This window comes from Schistocerca cancellata, chromosome 7, assembly GCF_023864275.1.
Source record: "Schistocerca cancellata isolate TAMUIC-IGC-003103 chromosome 7, iqSchCanc2.1, whole genome shotgun sequence".
NCBI lineage: Eukaryota > Metazoa > Arthropoda > Insecta > Orthoptera > Acrididae > Schistocerca > Schistocerca cancellata.
Window position 1 is genome coordinate 433,825,145 of NC_064632.1, and position 16,707 is coordinate 433,841,851.

At 39.7% G+C, this 16,707-nt stretch overlaps 1 protein-coding gene across 1 annotated transcript in view; it reads right to left on the reverse strand.

Moving 5' to 3' along the window:
* The window catches only part of LOC126092812 (piggyBac transposable element-derived protein 4-like), a 58,487-nt gene extending 43,420 nt beyond the window's left edge, over positions 1–15,067 (reverse strand). The window contains exon 1 of the mRNA XM_049908541.1: positions 14,947–15,067. Coding sequence (XP_049764498.1) covers positions 14,947–15,067 — 121 coding nt within the window. The remainder of the gene's footprint in view (positions 1–14,946) is intronic.
* Positions 15,068–16,707: the final 1,640 nt, after the last annotated feature.

A 16,707-nucleotide genomic window follows, 5' to 3' on the forward strand; every position in this document is an offset into this window, starting at 1 on the left:
ACTACGGCCGTAATTTTTCCCGAGGGCATGCAGCTTTACTGTATGATTAAATGATGATGGCGTCCTCTTGGATAAAATATTCCGGTGGTAAAATAGTCCCCCATTCGGATCTCCGGCCGGGGACTACTCAAGAGGATGTCGTTATCAGGAGAAAGAAAACTGGCATTCTACGGATCGGAACGTGGAATGTCAGATCCCTTAATCGGGCAGGTAGGTTAGAAAATTTAAAAAGGGAAATGGATAGGTTAAAGTTAGATATAGTGGGAATTAGTGAAGTTCGGTGGCAGGAGGAACAAGACTTCTGGTCAGGTGACTACAGGGCTATAAACACAAAGTCAAATAGGGGTAATGCAGGAGTAGGTTTAATAATGAATAGGAAAATAGGAATGCGGGTAAGCTACTACAAACAGCATAGTGAACGCATTACTGTGGCCAAGATAGATACGAAGCCCACACCTACTACAGTAGTACAAGTTTATATGCCAACTAGCTCTGCAGATGACGAAGAAATTGAAGAAATGTATGATGAAATAAAAGAAATTATTCAGATAGTGAAGGGAGACGAAAATTTAATAGTCATGGGTGACTGGAATTTGTCAGTAGGAAAAGGGAGAGAAGGAAACGTAGTAGGTGAATATGGATTGGGGCTAAGAAATGAAAGAGGAAGCCGCCTGGTAGAATTTTGCACTGAGCACAACTTAATCATAGCTAACACTTGGTTTAAGAATCATGATAGAAGGTTGTATACATGGAAGAAGCCTGGAGATACTAAAAGGTATCAGATAGATTATATAATGGTAAGACAGAGATTTAGGAACCAGGTTTTAAGTTGTAAGACATTTCCAGGGGCAGATGTGGACTCTGACCACAATCTATTGGTTATGACCTGTAGATTAAAACTGAAGAAACTGCAAAAAGGTGGGAATTTAAGGAGATGGGACCTGGATAAACTGAAAGAACCAGAGGTCGTACAGAGTTTCAGGGAGAGCATAAGAGAACAATTGACAGGAATGGGGGAAAGAAATACAGTAGAAGAAGAATGGGTAGCTTTGAGGGATGAAGTAGTGAAGGCAGCAGAGGATCGAGTAGGTAAAAAGACGAGGGCTAGTAGAAATCCTTGGGTAACAGAAGAAATATTGAATTTAATTGATGAAAGGAGAAACTATAAAAATGCAGTAAATGAAGCAGGCAAAAAGGAATACAAACGTCTCAAAAATGAGATCGACAGGAAGTGCAAAATGGCTAAGCAGGGATGGCTAGAGGACAAATGTAAGGATGTAGAGGCTTATCTCACTAGGGTAAGATAGATACTGCCTACAGGAAAATTCAAGAGACCTTTGGAGATAAGAGAAACACTTGTATGAACATCAAGAGCTCAGATGGAAAGCCAGTTCTAAGCAAAGAAGGGAAAGCAGAAAGGTGGAAGGAGTATATAGAGGGTCTATACAAGGGCAATGTTCTTGAGGACAATATTATGGAAATGGAAGAGGATGTAGATGAAGATGAAATGGGAGATACGATACTGCGTGAAGAGTTTGACAGAGCACTGAAAGACCTGAGTCGAAACAAGGCCCCCGGAGTAGACAACATTCCATTGGAACTACTGACGGCCTTGGGAGAGCCAGTCCTGACAAAACTCTACCATCTGGTGAGCAAGATGTATGAAACAGGCGAAATACCCTCAGACTTCAAGAAGAATATAATAATTCCAATCCCAAAGAAAGCAGGTGTTGACAAATGTGAAAATTACCGAACAATCAGTTTAATAAGCCACAGCTGCAAAATACTAACACGAATTCTTTACAGACGAATGGAAAAACTAGTAGAAGCCGACCTCGGGGAAGATCAGTTTGGATTCCGTAGAAATACTGGAACACGTGAGGCAATACTGACCTTACGACTTATCTTAGAAGAAAGATTAAGGAAAGGCAAACCTACATTTCTAGCATTTGTAGACTTAGAGAAAGCTTTTGACAATGTTGACTGGAATACTCTTTTTCAAATTCTAAAGGTGGCAGGGGTAAAATACAGGGAGCGAAAGGCTATTTACAATTTGTACAGAAACCAGATGGCAGTTATAAGAGTCGAGGGGCACGAAAGGGAAGCAGTGATTGGGAAGGGAGTGAGACAGGGTTGTAGCCTCTCCCCAATGTTATTCAATCTGTATATTGAACAAGCAGTAAAGGAAACAAAAGAAAAGTTCGGAGTAGGTATTAAAATCCACGGAGAAGAAATAAAAACTTTGAGGTTCGCCGATGACATTGTAATTCTGTCAGAGACAGCAAAGGACTTAGAAGAGCAGTTGAACGGAATGGATGGTGTCTTGAAGGGAGGATATAAGATGAACATCAACAAAAGCAAAACGAGGATAATGGAATGTAGTCGAATTAAGTCGGGTGATGTTGAGGGTATTAGATTAGGAAATGAGACACTTAAAGTAGTAAAGGAGTTTTGCTATTTGGGGAGCAAAATAACTGATGATGGTCGAAGTAGAGAGGATATAAAATGTAGACTGGCAATGGCAAGGAAAGCATTTCTGAAGAGGAGAAATTTGTTAACATCGAGTATAGATTTACGTGTCAGGAAGTCATTTCTGAAAGTATTTGTATGGAGTGTAGCCATGTATGGAAGTGAAACATGGACGGTAAATAGTTTGGACAAGAAGAGAATAGAAGCTTTCGAAATGTGGTGCTACAGAAGAATGCTGAAGATTATATGGGTAGATCACATAACTAATGAGGAAGTATTGAATAGGATTGGGGAGAAGAGAAGTTTGTGGCACAACTTGACCAGAAGAAGGGATCGGCTGGTAGGACATGTTCTGAGGCATCAAGGGATCACCAATTTAGTATTGGAGGGCAGCGTGGAGGGTAAAAATCGTAGGGGGAGACCAAGAGATGAATACACTAAGCAGATTCAGAAGGATGTAGGTTGCAGTAGGTACTGGGAGATGAAGAAGCTTGCACAGGATAGAGTAGCATGGAGAGCTGCATCAAACCAGTCTCGGGACTGAAGACCACAACAACAACAACAATGGTCGTTGCGTCATACCACTCTGCTGTAATGGATAAAGCTATAATAATGCAGTGGATGAAAGCGGATATGTGCCTCTGGGTACAAAGAAATGTTCCACTGGATAAAGTTGAACGTAGCTTGTACACGGCGAAGTTAATGAACTTGATGTGCTGTACAAGCCAAAAACCCCACGGTACCCGGTCGACAAACTGGCTGACGCTAATGGACATAGTTTAATCAGGCTTGCCCGTATCACGATAATTTAAATCCGACTGCGAATACGCTCAGTGAGGCTAAAATGCTGGAAAAAGAAGCCATTTGAAAGGCTGCGCCACAGGATACATCTCGTGTTGTTAGCCATACCAAGAAGGTAGTTGAGGAGAGAGATGGATTCACGAAGAACTATGACGAGTTGTGAGTAATACGTAACTTCTGTTGTTGCCATGTGAAAATCTGCTTCTTTTCTCAAAACAGAGCGTAGTTTACAAATATTCGTCTCACTAACATTCTAATGCAGTTGAAATTGCGACAGAATCATAAAATACTGTGTTACTAAACTAGTAATTGAGTGCAAGTCAGATCAGTAGTTTATGAAACAGCCACAGCTGTTCTCGTTTCACAAGCTATCTATGGACCTTAAAAATTACATATTTCACTGACAAAAAACCTGTAGTTTCTTGACTATCGCGGCGGATATGGAAGTTTCGCATATTAATCATACAGCAAAATACTCTGCTCTTTGTGAGCTATCACTTGCCAAAATCTTGTTTCGATACATCCAACAGTTTATTTGATACGTGGGATTTATAACTATTTCTTTCCGGTATTTTCGCTGGTGATGCTTTCATGACGGGGTGGTTCACATATGTATATTCTGCAGACAGATCCCTCCAAGTTTAAATAATAATTCAGTATGTTTCTACATTTCATGTGAGGCAACATATGACCTAACACGCACGAAATGGAAATTCATAGCGACCCTTGTTTTTCACTGCGAACTCCAAGAATTTCTTGCAACAATATCGAAATATCACAAATGAGCATTAACGAAATGATACGCAGTTCGTCATGAAGCTGACGAATTACAAGGTGTGCGATAATCAGATTTTTTAGCTGATAGTTTCTTTACAGTCTTTACAGTCACGCTGGCAACTACGCTTCCATCCACTCATTCCGCGCTGAACTGTCAACAAAAATCGAAACTAATTTTAAACGCACTATAGTCATTTATTTCCTGTTCCACTCGCAAACAGAGCGAAGGAAAACGACTATCTTTATGCGTCCGTACGAGCCTTAATTAGTCTTATCTTCGCTTTGCAACGTTATGCTCGGAAATTTAAACGACTTGCCTCTGTCAAGCAGGACACTCCGAACGTTACAACAGGTTTGTTCTTCCTACTTATTCGCATCAAGTCATATTTTTCCACGTTTAGAGCTAGCTGCCATTCGTCACACGAAGTAGAAATTTTGTCTAAATTGTCTTTTATCTTCCTACACTCACTCAATTTCAACTGGTTACCGTACACCACAGCGACATCAGCAAACAATTGCAGATTGCTGCCCAGTCTGTTCACCAAATCGTTTATGTATATGGGAAACAACAACGGTCTTATAAACTTCCCTGGCGTACTCCTGACGAACCCTTCTCTCTGATGAACTTTTTCCATATGCTCGTACCCTACAGTGGGGCACCGGTCAAACGCCTTACTTTTCCAGTAATGTACGCCCATCGTTTCGAGTTCTGTTGGCAGCACATCACTCCAGTAAGCAGTCTGTTTGAGATCTTCCACGTCTGGTAAGTTTGAGAACTTCAGCTGCCTCTTCGTTTAGGTTTCGTATATGTCCTCCGGATGCCTTACTTCGCCAAAATTTTAATTGATACAAGGTCAAAAGAAAAGCGGTGCGCTTCGTCACAAATTTGATCAGTGAACGTAAATGTGTGGTTTAAAAGCCTGTAAAACAAGTGGCAGACGCTATAAGAGCGGCGTTGTGCACAGTCGTTTTCGCCATTCGAAAATGGAACAGGAAGAGGGAAATTATGATGGTATAAATAGTTAGTTATGTCTTTCATAGATCACATTAGCGATAAACATTTTGTATGTAATGTGTCAACAGAACAGACACAGATAATGCATATTTTAAAAAAATAAAAAGAAAAAATTGGCAAGGTGCATGAAGGACTCGCGCTTTGAGCGTTCCGTACAAGTACAATTAAATACATAGATAGTTCGTCTCCCTGGAATCGAGAATCTCGATTGTTGCCCGTTATCGAAATTGATATTGGCAGGATATCGGCCCCGGGAATTCCTAGACTTTCGAGAAAGTTTTAATTTTAGGTTTGAAGTCAAACATCAAATGATAAAAAAATACTTTTTTCGTGTTTTATGATGACAAATTAACAATTTTTTTCCTTATTGTATTGTGAAGCCTTGCTTCTTGCCAAATTACATGTTTCTAGGCCAATGGGACGTAGCCTAAAGGTTTTGATGCGAGTATCAAAATACGTTACATAATTGGCCGTGTCTTTTTGACGGTGTTGTCTAAGAAGTTTGTTTACACCGCTAAGGGACTACAGACCTTAGCAAGTGACATAAATTTCAACAAATTTTAACAGTCAGGCCTGAGGTCATCAGTCCCCTAGACTTAGAACTACTTAAACCTAACTAACCTACGGACATCGCACACATCCATGCCCGAGGCAGGATTCGAAACTGCGACCGTAGCAGCAGCGCGGTTCCGGAGTGAAGTGCCTACAACCGCTCGACCACAAAGACCGGCCGTTTTACTTCCGTGGGTAGACTTTCAAAGAGTTTAATAACTGCATATTTCACCTTTTTCTGTGCCAAAGTTAGATTCATATAGTGGGTAATGCAGATAGTATTCCCTCTAGTGTTGTAGTAGACAATATTTCTATTACCCTCTGACTCAAATGAACTGTTGATAACAACTTCCATGACTGAATAAATATACTAGAGATTTACTGAAGAATGTCGGCTTTAACCAATGACGTCAGAAGTTACCAGAGATGATGTATTGCACAGATTTAACAGCAAAGACGAATGTTGAGAAACAAAGGAATGCAGGACAGAGAAAACAGATGTTAGATATATATCATGTACATTCGTATTTCGAAGATAATATTAGGTGTATCGCTTCTTTGAGTCCTAGTATGTTATTCTTCAATTGACCTATATAGCTCAACTGAAGACGGGAATATTAACGCAAAAAAGAAGGAAAAAAAGGGGCAGGTGTAATGTTAGCATGGACTACGTACGGTACATATGTATAGGTTAACTGCAGTACGGGATACAAACTGAACGTATGTCGACTTTTTCGCCTTTGCTATCTCTAGTATCCTATTCTTCAGTTGATCTATGTAGGCTGATCAAGTACGGATACAAATTTTACAGTTGTTGCTTTTTTTTGCCTCCGCTACTACAAGCTTCCTATTCTACAGTTGATACTAGTACTAGCGAAGGCGAAAAGACCGACATACGTAAAATTTGTATCCCATACTTCAGCTGACATACGTAGAATAGGATACTAGTGCTATCGAAGGCGAAAAACTCGACTTACGTAAAACTTGTATCCTTGACTTAATCTAGCTCGTCTGAAGAACAGGATAAGGGTACCAATGTTACGTATGTTGGTTGTTTCATCTTCGCTAGTAGTAGTGTCTCATTCTCCAGTTGACCTATACGTATATGTCAACTGAAGTACGGGATACAAATTTTACATACGTTGAACTTTTCGCCTTTGCTAACATTAGTACCCTGTTCTTCAGATGAACTATATAGGGATATGAATGTTTTGTATGTTGATCTAGCGACATAAATAACATTTGTATGCCATACCTCAGTTGATCTGTATAGGTCAACTGAAGCAAAGGATGCCAATGTTACATATTTCGCTTTTTTCTTCTTTACTAGCAGTAATGTACTATTCTTCAGTTGACCTACATAGGTCAACTGAAGTACGGAATACAAATTTTTCGTATGTCGGTCTTTTTGCGATCGATAGTGCTAGTACCGGCTGAAAAATATCGTAATAATACTAGTACTAGCGAAGGTGAAAAAAGCGACAAGTACAAAATTTGTATCCCGTACTGCAGTTGACTTACTTGACTTAATTCCTTTGGCCCCTATGGGGGCATAGGGCATCCAGGAGAACTCGCCATCCGTCTCTGTCTTTGGCCATTTGCCTCAATTCTGCCCAGGTCTTGCCAACTCTTTTTGCTTCCCCTTCCACTGTCCTCTTCCATGTGCCCCTTGGTCTTCCTCTCTTCCTTGTTCCCTGGGGATTCCATTCCAATGCTTTTTTCTCGATGGCTCCATCTGGTTTTCTCAAGGTGTGCCCCAACCAGCCCCACTTTCTCTCTCGTATCTGGTCTTCTATAGGTATCTGGTTTGTTATTCGCCAGAGCTCCTCATTACATATTTTTTCTGGCCACCAGATATTCATGATGCGTCGAAGACATCTATTTATGAAGCTTTGTAACTGGGTTGTTATCTTTTTATCCATTTTCCAGCTTTCACTGGCGTACAGAAGGACAGCCTTCACATTTGTATTAAAAATACAGATTTTTGTTTTGTATATGATATTTCTATTTTTCCATATTGGATACAATTGTATGAAGGCAGCATTTGCCTTTTTAATGCGGTTTTTCACGTCATCTCCAGCTCAACCATCTTCCGCCACTATACTACCCAGATACAGGAATGAGTTGACAGTCTCCACTCGCTGCTCACCTATTAACAGGGGCATCTCCATGTTACCTGAATTTACTCTCATTTCCTTTGTTTTGCCTGTATTTATCTTGAGGCCAGCAATCTCTGCTTCTTCTTTCAGCAAGCTTAATTTAGCTTGCATATCAGTCAGCCTTGGAGCTAATAAAACTATGTCGTCTGCAAAATCCAAATCCTCCAGACGTTCGTGGATCCCCCACTGGATTCATCGTCTCCTGCCTGCTGTGACTCTTCTCATAACAGAGTCTAGAATGAGTAGAAAAAGTGTTGGTGACAAAATGCAACCCTGCCGGACTCCAGTTGTTACTTTTATGGGTTCTGTCATATTTCCCTTGTGGAGTATGCAGCATTCTTAGCCATCATATAGATCTTTTATGATGTTTAAGATCTTCTGTGGTATGCCATACCTCCGCAACACCTGCCAGAGCACTTTATGTTTCACGGAATCGAAGGCCTTTTGAAAATCAATGAATGCCAGGTACATGGTTGCTTGGAATTCTTTACTTTGCTCGAAGATGATCCTAAGAGTGTTAATAAGATCAACACAGCTGCGTTGTGCCCTAAAATCGGCCTCTTCTTTACGCAGTCGCTTTTCAAGGGATTCTTTAATTCTGTTTAAAATAATTCTGGTGAGGACCTTACTGGGCACTGACAACAATGTAATACCACGCCAGTTGTTACAGTCTGACAAATTTCCCTTTTTTGGGAGCTTTACCACCAAGCCATTTTTCCACTCCTTTGGAGATTTCTCTTCAAGCCAAATATGCTTCAGCAAAGGATGGAGCATTTTAACAGTACTTTCAGTATCGGCTTTTAAGAGCTCCGGTGCTATGTTGTCTAGGCCTGGAGCCTTTGTATTTTTTAGTGTTTTCAAGGCAATCCTAATTTCGTCCATTGTGGGGCACTGCAAATTTATATTTTGGTCTTCTTCGACTTCCTCTGGAACATCTCGTACTTGTTTCTCTTGGTTGTCTTCACAATTTAACAGTTCCCTGAAGTGCTCCTCCCATCTCTGTAGCTGTGCCTGTTGAGTTGTAAGCATCACACCATTCTTGTTCTTAACTGGTCCTTCATGTCTGAAGTTGTTCATTGACAACCGTTTGGTAATGTTGTAGAGGTCTTTCATATTTCCTTGTCTTGCTGCCTCTTCTGCTAATTTTGCTTGCTCATCTATCCATTTCCTTTTATCTCGACGTAGCAATGTTTTCACTTTTTTGTTTGCCTCCATGTATTCTTTATGTACTTCGCTCTTCTGCGCTCTTGTCTTACAAAAATTTAACTTAAGTTTTAGTTCTTTCCTGTGGCTGATTTCATTCCACGTAGCATCGGAGATCCATTCCTTCCTTTGATGTGCCTTAAATCCTAGGATTTTTTCTCCCACATCTAAATAACAGTTCTTGATTTTTTGCCAGCACGTTTCAATTCCCTCTTCCATAAAGTTTTCTTCAGAGAGGACCTGGAATCTGTTTTGTAGTTCAAGGGCAAATGTTTCTTTGATCTGTTGGTCTTTTAATCTTGCCACCTCTATTTTCTTGCACCTATGATTGAGCTTGGTTCTATTTGCCACTATCTTCAGTCTGAATTCCGCCAAAACTAGGTGGTGGTCACTTCCAACGTCTGCCCCTCTTCTATTTCTGACATCTAACAGAGAGTGTCGGAACTTGCGGCTTATGACTATGTGGTCTATTTGATTTTCGGTAACGTGGTCTGGAGAAACCCATGTTATCTTATGGCAGTTACGATGTGGAAACAATGTGCCTCCAATGACTAGGTCATGTTGAGCGCATGTATCTATCAACAGTTCACCATTTACATTCCTGATCCCCATGCCATGCACGCCCATGATATGTTCAAGCCCTTCGTTTTCTGAACCAACTTTTGCGTTCAAGTCACCCATTAAAATTTTTATGTCCCTAGAATTTATCTGTCTAAGAACTCCGTTAAGCTCTGTATAAAATGCATCTTTTAATTCTCCTTTAGCTATTTCAGTAGGTGCATAGCATTGAATTACAGTGACATATCGCACATTTGTTTTAAAGCGTGCGGTTATTATCCGTTCTGAGACTGGTTTCCACTCCAGTAAGCTCTTCTTGCTGCTTTTAGATAGTAAGAGCCCTACACCATTCTTGTGCATCGCGTCCTCACCGGTCTGACCCGCATACAGCAACACTCCACCATTTTGTGTTTGGAATTCCCCAGATTCTGGCCACCTTACTTCACTTAGTCCCAATGTATCTAGTCGATAGTTCTCCATCTCTAGGATACTAGTGCTAGCGAAGGCGAAAAACTCGACTTACGTAAAACTTGTATCCTTGACTTAATCTAGCTCGTCTGAAGAACAGGATAAGGGTACTAATGTTACGTATGTTGGTTTTTTCATCTTCGCTAGTAGTAGTGTCTCATTCTTCAGTTGACCTATACGTATATGTCAACTGAAGTACGGGATACAAATTTTACATACGTTGAACTTTTCGCCTTTGCTAACATTAGTATCCTGTTCTTCAGATGAACTATATAGGGATATGAATGTTTTGTATGTTGGTGTAGCGACATACATAACATTTGTATGCCATACCTCAGTTGATCTGTATAGGTCAACTGAAGCAAAGGATGCCAATGTTACATATTTCGCTTTTTTCTTCTTTACTAGCAGTAATATACTATTCTTCAGTTGACCTACATAGGTCAACTGAAGTACGGAATACAAATTTTTCGTATGTCGGTCTTTTTGCAATCGATAGTGCTAGTACCGGCTGAAAAATATCGTAATAATACTAGTACTAGCGAAGGTGAAAAAAGCGACAAGTACAAAATTTGTATCCCGTACTGCAGTTAATATATATAAATCCATACCTACAAACGAAAAGCCAAAATTGTCCAGAATGAAAAACAATTCTTTAAAATATCTCAAACTCTCTAAAAATGAAAATAAGCACCGAATGAATTGGGACGAACAAATGATTTAAATTAATACAAGTGACAAAAATCGTACTAATGTTTAGCACTGTCTTTTAAAAACAAAGTCTTTTATTTTAATTTACAATGATGACGCTTCGCCACGGAAGAGAGCCAATTTATTATCTATCATTGGTCAAAGCCGACGGATTGTGTACCGTTCTTCAGTTGATCCCGTAATTCTAATTATGTACATTCTTTTGTGCAATGAATACTTTTTGTTTAAATAAGAAGTTACCATAGAGTATTATCCAAGAATCACTGAGTGAAAAATGTCCGAAAATGTTAACTTGCCGACTTCTACATCAGCGATATCTTTTTTCCAGTTAACGTTTTCATCAGTATACAAGCCTAAGACCTTAGAACAGTCTATGCTGATCATTATTCTTTGTTGGTATGCTGGGTTAATGGGAGGTCTTGTATTTAACAGTACAAAGCTGGATGACCTGTGTTATTTCAAAATGTAAACGTAGCTCAAACAAGCAGAAACAGTCAGCAACTTTCACAAAAACATCATGTATTATTATCATTGTTGATGCTTCTTTTCTCGACTTTACAACAATTCTTGTATTATCTGTAAACAAGAATAATCCTCTCATTCAAACAGAATGGCAAATTATTAACATGAAGTAAGGTGTTCTCTCCGCCATACAGCGCGAGGTGGCTTGCGGAGTGTAGCTGTAGATACCAATCCACGGCCAACTCCTCCAATTACTATCAAATACGGGTAACAAAATATATCGCAGCTAACGACTGGCTGCTGGATTTGATTCGCGATGTGGTTTTTTCGGATAAAACTTAACATCTAAAAAAGGCATAAAGAAATGTCAGGTTGAAAAACTGTTCGAGTTATTATATGGCTCCAACAATTCACCTCCAGAATGAACGATACTTGAGGCAATACCTTGGGAAACTTCTCTCTCGGAGTTACAAATGATAGGTTTACCTACCAAACGGGATCAAATAGGCGATCCGGCGATTACCTCAAGGAAACTCTGCAATGAGCACCCAATCAACAGAGCGTGAAAGTTGGCACGGGATATCCTCGACTAACTGTTAGGCATTTGTTGCCAGTTTCGTTTTCTTCGGGGGGGGGGGGGGGGGGAGGGGGGGGGACACTTTGGTGAAACTGAGAAAGTATTTTTTTCTACCTGGCCTTGCTACCAGTGCCATCTCTGATATTTGAGTTCAAGCAACACATATTTAGCTAGAATCCCTCCCGCTCCTTAGCGCAACAGGTACAGCAACCGTGGGGTAGCAAAAAAAAAAAAAAAAAAAAAAAAAAACTGTCTTCGTTGCTGGGGAAACAATACTCTTATTGACGTGTTTCGCCCTTCAGGGGCATCATCAGAAACTTTTAATATTCTGTCACTGTCTCTTCTTATCAATCGACAAGCCATCCCTTCAGTGTAGGGTTGCCATCAGTCCGGTAAATATCGGGACCGTCACCGTTATGGACCTTCTTGTCCCAACGGTGCGACAAGACTCCATTTTGTCCCGATTTTGCAAAATATTGTGACGAGCTTGGCTCAAGTAATGAAGTAACACCATCTGTTAGAGCAACACATAAGTGTTGCCATCTCACCGATGGTGTTGCATGTTGCGCATCTTCTGGATCAATGGTTCTCAAACTTTTTTCCTCGGAGCCCCCCATCACTAGGAAAAACAGTATCAGAACCCCCAACCTATTGTTATTATTATAATAGTCATATTTTATATTTTTCCTTATTATATTTACCAAACTCAATTTGAACGGTTTTTACGTAGCAGAAACCAAAAATAACATAACTTATTATAACGAGAATACAGAACAAATTTTTTATCTTCATCACGTTTTCATTTATTCAAAAACTATAAATGAACACTATTTACAATTCACCAAACAAGAATTACAGGGGCAATAAAAATTTAAATTAGGACGTTCAGAGTGATGGATGGACTTGTTTTTGAGAAAAAAGTTTCTCAAGATGTGGAGGAATAGCAGAAAGAGCCATTAGAAAATTTTTGTTTACAATTAGCTATGAACGGTAGTTCGACTTCATAGCTGACAAAGCTGAAAATCCTGTCTCGGACAAATATGTTGTTGCAAAGGGAATCAGGATCTACATTGCATTTGGGCTTAACGTTGGGAAGTGCTTGCTAATATGTATCCAAAACTCCAACAAAGATACTTCATTAAATTTACCCTTCAGTGAAGTATCGCAAGTGAGTTCAATAACTTTTTCTTGCTCTTCAATAATTAGAAATGATGGTCCAGGAGTATTTATGAACGAATTTTTATTCCAATTAAATTTATCAAAACTGTTGCTGAAATATCTCTCGAAGTGAACTTTTAATGTTGTAAGATGACGAAGAAAGCAAGCTTTTATCGCCATTCGAAGTATCGAATTATCTGTATCCTTTAATATCCTCTAACAGTGACACTACAGTAGGGAACATATCTGGTATGCCGCTCTCCATTCGGTTTTGCCACAGCTCTAATTTCTTTATGAACGCTTTCACCTTTTCATTCCAAGATTGTACAGTTGCCTGGTTACCTTGAAGTGAGGTATTAAGAGTATTTAGTTTCTCAAAAATATCAGTGAGGTAAGCCATTTTAAATAAAAGATCTCCTTTGTTGAAACAGTCTGCCATAGAGTGACTTCTCTCCTTTAAAAAACAGAATACCTCATTCCTCAGTTCAAACATTCTTTTCAATACTTTACCCTTTGACAGCCATCGAGCATTACTAAAGAAGAACAACTGAGTGTGTTCAGCACCTATCTCCTCACTAAGCACTTTAAAAAGCCTCGAATTTGTAGATTTTGCCTTAATAATATTAACTGTTTGTATAACCGTTTGCAGAACTTCATGAAGGGGTGGGCTACGTTCTTTAGGGGCCAGAGCCTCCCAATGTATCATACAGTGAGTCCATACAACATCAGGAGCTACAGCTTTAACTTCCGCTTGCGATCCACCATGAATTCCAGAGACTGAGAGATCTCCGTCTGTGCATACTCCAACGCACCTATTCTACGATGTACCATTTTGATTAAAAAAGATATTGAGCATATCAAGAACGCTTTCAGCTGTAGCTGTTTTCAGTATATGCTCACATAAAAGAAATCCCTCTCGGATGTTAAATTCATCAATGATACGAACATAAGCAATCAAAAGAGCATATTTATGAATGTTAGTTGCTTCGTCCACTTCAGTGCAAAACAGTTGTTGCGCAATTTATCGATTAACTGTTCTAGTAAATCGTCAGAGATGTCTATAATTCCTCTACATACTGTGTCGTTAGAGACAGGAATATTTTTCAACTGTTGAGCAGATGAGTCGCCAGACATTGTTGATACTATATCAATCGCTGCCCGTTCTACTGGTTCGCGACGGACGTCTCATGACGCTTGTTCAAGTTAATCGTTGATCCATTAACTCAGTTATTTTTATTACTGATGGCAGTCAACCCTCTGACCGAACGCGCTGAGCTACCGTGCCTACTGCCACTCGGACACAGAATTCACCACAACCGCATGGCCTATCCTAGCATGCCTCCCGTCAGACCCAAATTCTCAACTTATACCACACACTACTGATGTAGTTCCCCTGCACATTAGCCTCATTACTCGCAGCATCTCGCCAATTCCAGTAACAGTTCGAGCATGGTATCCACCTATACTGAAGGGATCAGTGGCCTTCATCGCTGTAACTATATACGAGGTCTGTTCAAAAAATTCCGGAATATTCGTAATTTCCCGTTAATAGTGTGTTGGAGCGAAATGTGCTTGGCATCCCTGCACACGCCTGTCCTTAATGTTGACGTTGTTGTGGTCTTCAGTCTGGAGACTGGTTTGATGCAGCTCTCCATACTACTCTATCCTGTGCAACCTACATCCTTCTGAATCTGCTTAGTGTATTCATCTTTTGGTCTCCCTCTACGACTTATACCCCCCACGCTGCCCTCCACAACTAAATGAAAATTTTAAGAGCTCTGGAAGAAGATAAACCTTGCAGCAAAATGTCATTTTTACTTAGTCTGAAGCCTCACCTGGAATAGTTTGATGAACAGGATTATCTTCAGTTTCAGATGGGAGTAATCAAAGTTATAGAAAATATATATGAAAGGAGAAAGATATTGACAGCTCAACCTCCTCCATTTACCCATCACACACCTTCCATGCCCTACAATAATCGATTTCAAGCTTATTCTTATTCACCTATGGAAAATGCTGCTCCAATATCCTCTTACCATGCGCATCAGATTCGTCCTCCTCCAGCTGCACCAAACTCAACGTCTTTTCTGGATCAACCATTACAGACTTCTCAAGGTCGCAGTTCTTATCAACAAAGAAATAAAGTGCCATCACCATACCCTTCGCCTTCCACCAGTAGCCAAGAAGGCCCACCAGCAACAACACAGTTCTACAATCTTTTCCCAGAGAGCCTGTCGCCACAAAGTGACAGTACAGTCAGTCCTGCTACAAACTCTTTGGTTTCAACTGCTGGTTATGATATTGTCTTTTCTACTTCATAATCTGAGCGTAATCAAAATGTAAAACACAAATAAATAAGTAAATAAACAGAACTAGTTTTTTATGTATTAACTTACCTTAACGTGATAGCCAGCATTTTAACAGGTTGGATGCAATTGCGGAATTGTGTGTTTTGTCGTTGTAACACATCCTTATGTTTTCTATGTAATTCGTCAAAAGAAGTAATAGACATTCGGAAATAGTTACAGAATTTATTTCCGTCGTTCCTTAAATCTTCAAAGAGTGTATAAAATAAACCCACTTCCTCTCTTCTCTGGTTAATGGGGTATACCACGGCCGCCTGTATTAGAGGCCAGAGGACTGAAATGTGGCAACGTTACGTTAAGGCCTACCGCATGGCTGTGGCTATAAGTTAGCGAACGGAAGCAGTTGTTTACGTACTTCCCCGGTGTCTGTTTTATTTGACATAACAGTGTAATTATGCTATACTGGACTCTGCAAAAATTATAGCAAGTAGTCATGACTACAGTCGAAGATATAACACAATGTAAGTATACAATTCTGTGAAGTTTGTAGTGTTTTTACATGTATATGTGCAAATGTGCTACGACTTTCGTCTACACGATTGCAACAAAAGTTCTACTATATTCTAGATACAATTTGAAAATAAAGTTTTGAATTCATAACTTAAGTATCAGAATCTTCTCCTAAGTAATTTTGTGTTAATATTATGAATATTTCTACACATTTGATTCTATTTGTAGACTTGTCTTTCGTGATGTCCAAGCAGTAGAAAAAACCAGTCCACTCAAATTCTCATTTGCTATTTTTACATAACAGTATTTTGATTTAAGATGATAGCAATTAATGCATCATTCTATTTGCAGATGCCAGAAAAATGTTGTGTTCCTGGTTGCAACAGCAACTACAAATCCAGCAAGGAAGAGGGTTACATCTCAGTGTTCAGATTCCCTACTGAAGAGGAAAACAGAAAACGATGGACAAGAAATATCCCCAGAAAGGACTGGACTTCATCAAATAGAAGTGTTGCTTGCATTAAGCATTTTGAAGAAAGTGATGTATCAAGAGTGGAGATTTACAAGGACTCTGATGGGAACTGTCACGAGTTTCCTCGTCAAACGCCATTGCTTTTACCAGAAGCTGTGCCAAAAATATTCCCTGGGTTACCATCGTATTTAAGTAAGGTGCAGCCTCCAAGAAGGTGTTTGTCATTTACATAGGAAGGAACATGATAATTCATTTCAAATGACAGATTGAAATAATTGCAAGTCTGCAAATAATGTTAGTAGGCACCTCACAAACTTGTTTGCTGAACTTGTATCTCCAAATCTCGGTTAAGAAACGTCATAATATACTGCTACGGAGCACATGTGTTATTGAAAAGTTCATCGTTGCAAGGAAACGAGAATAAATTGCATAATTCCGGCATAAAGTCGGCGTAATACTGCGAGAAATTAGCTTTTCTAGGTTACTGTGTTATTTATAGGGACCAAATC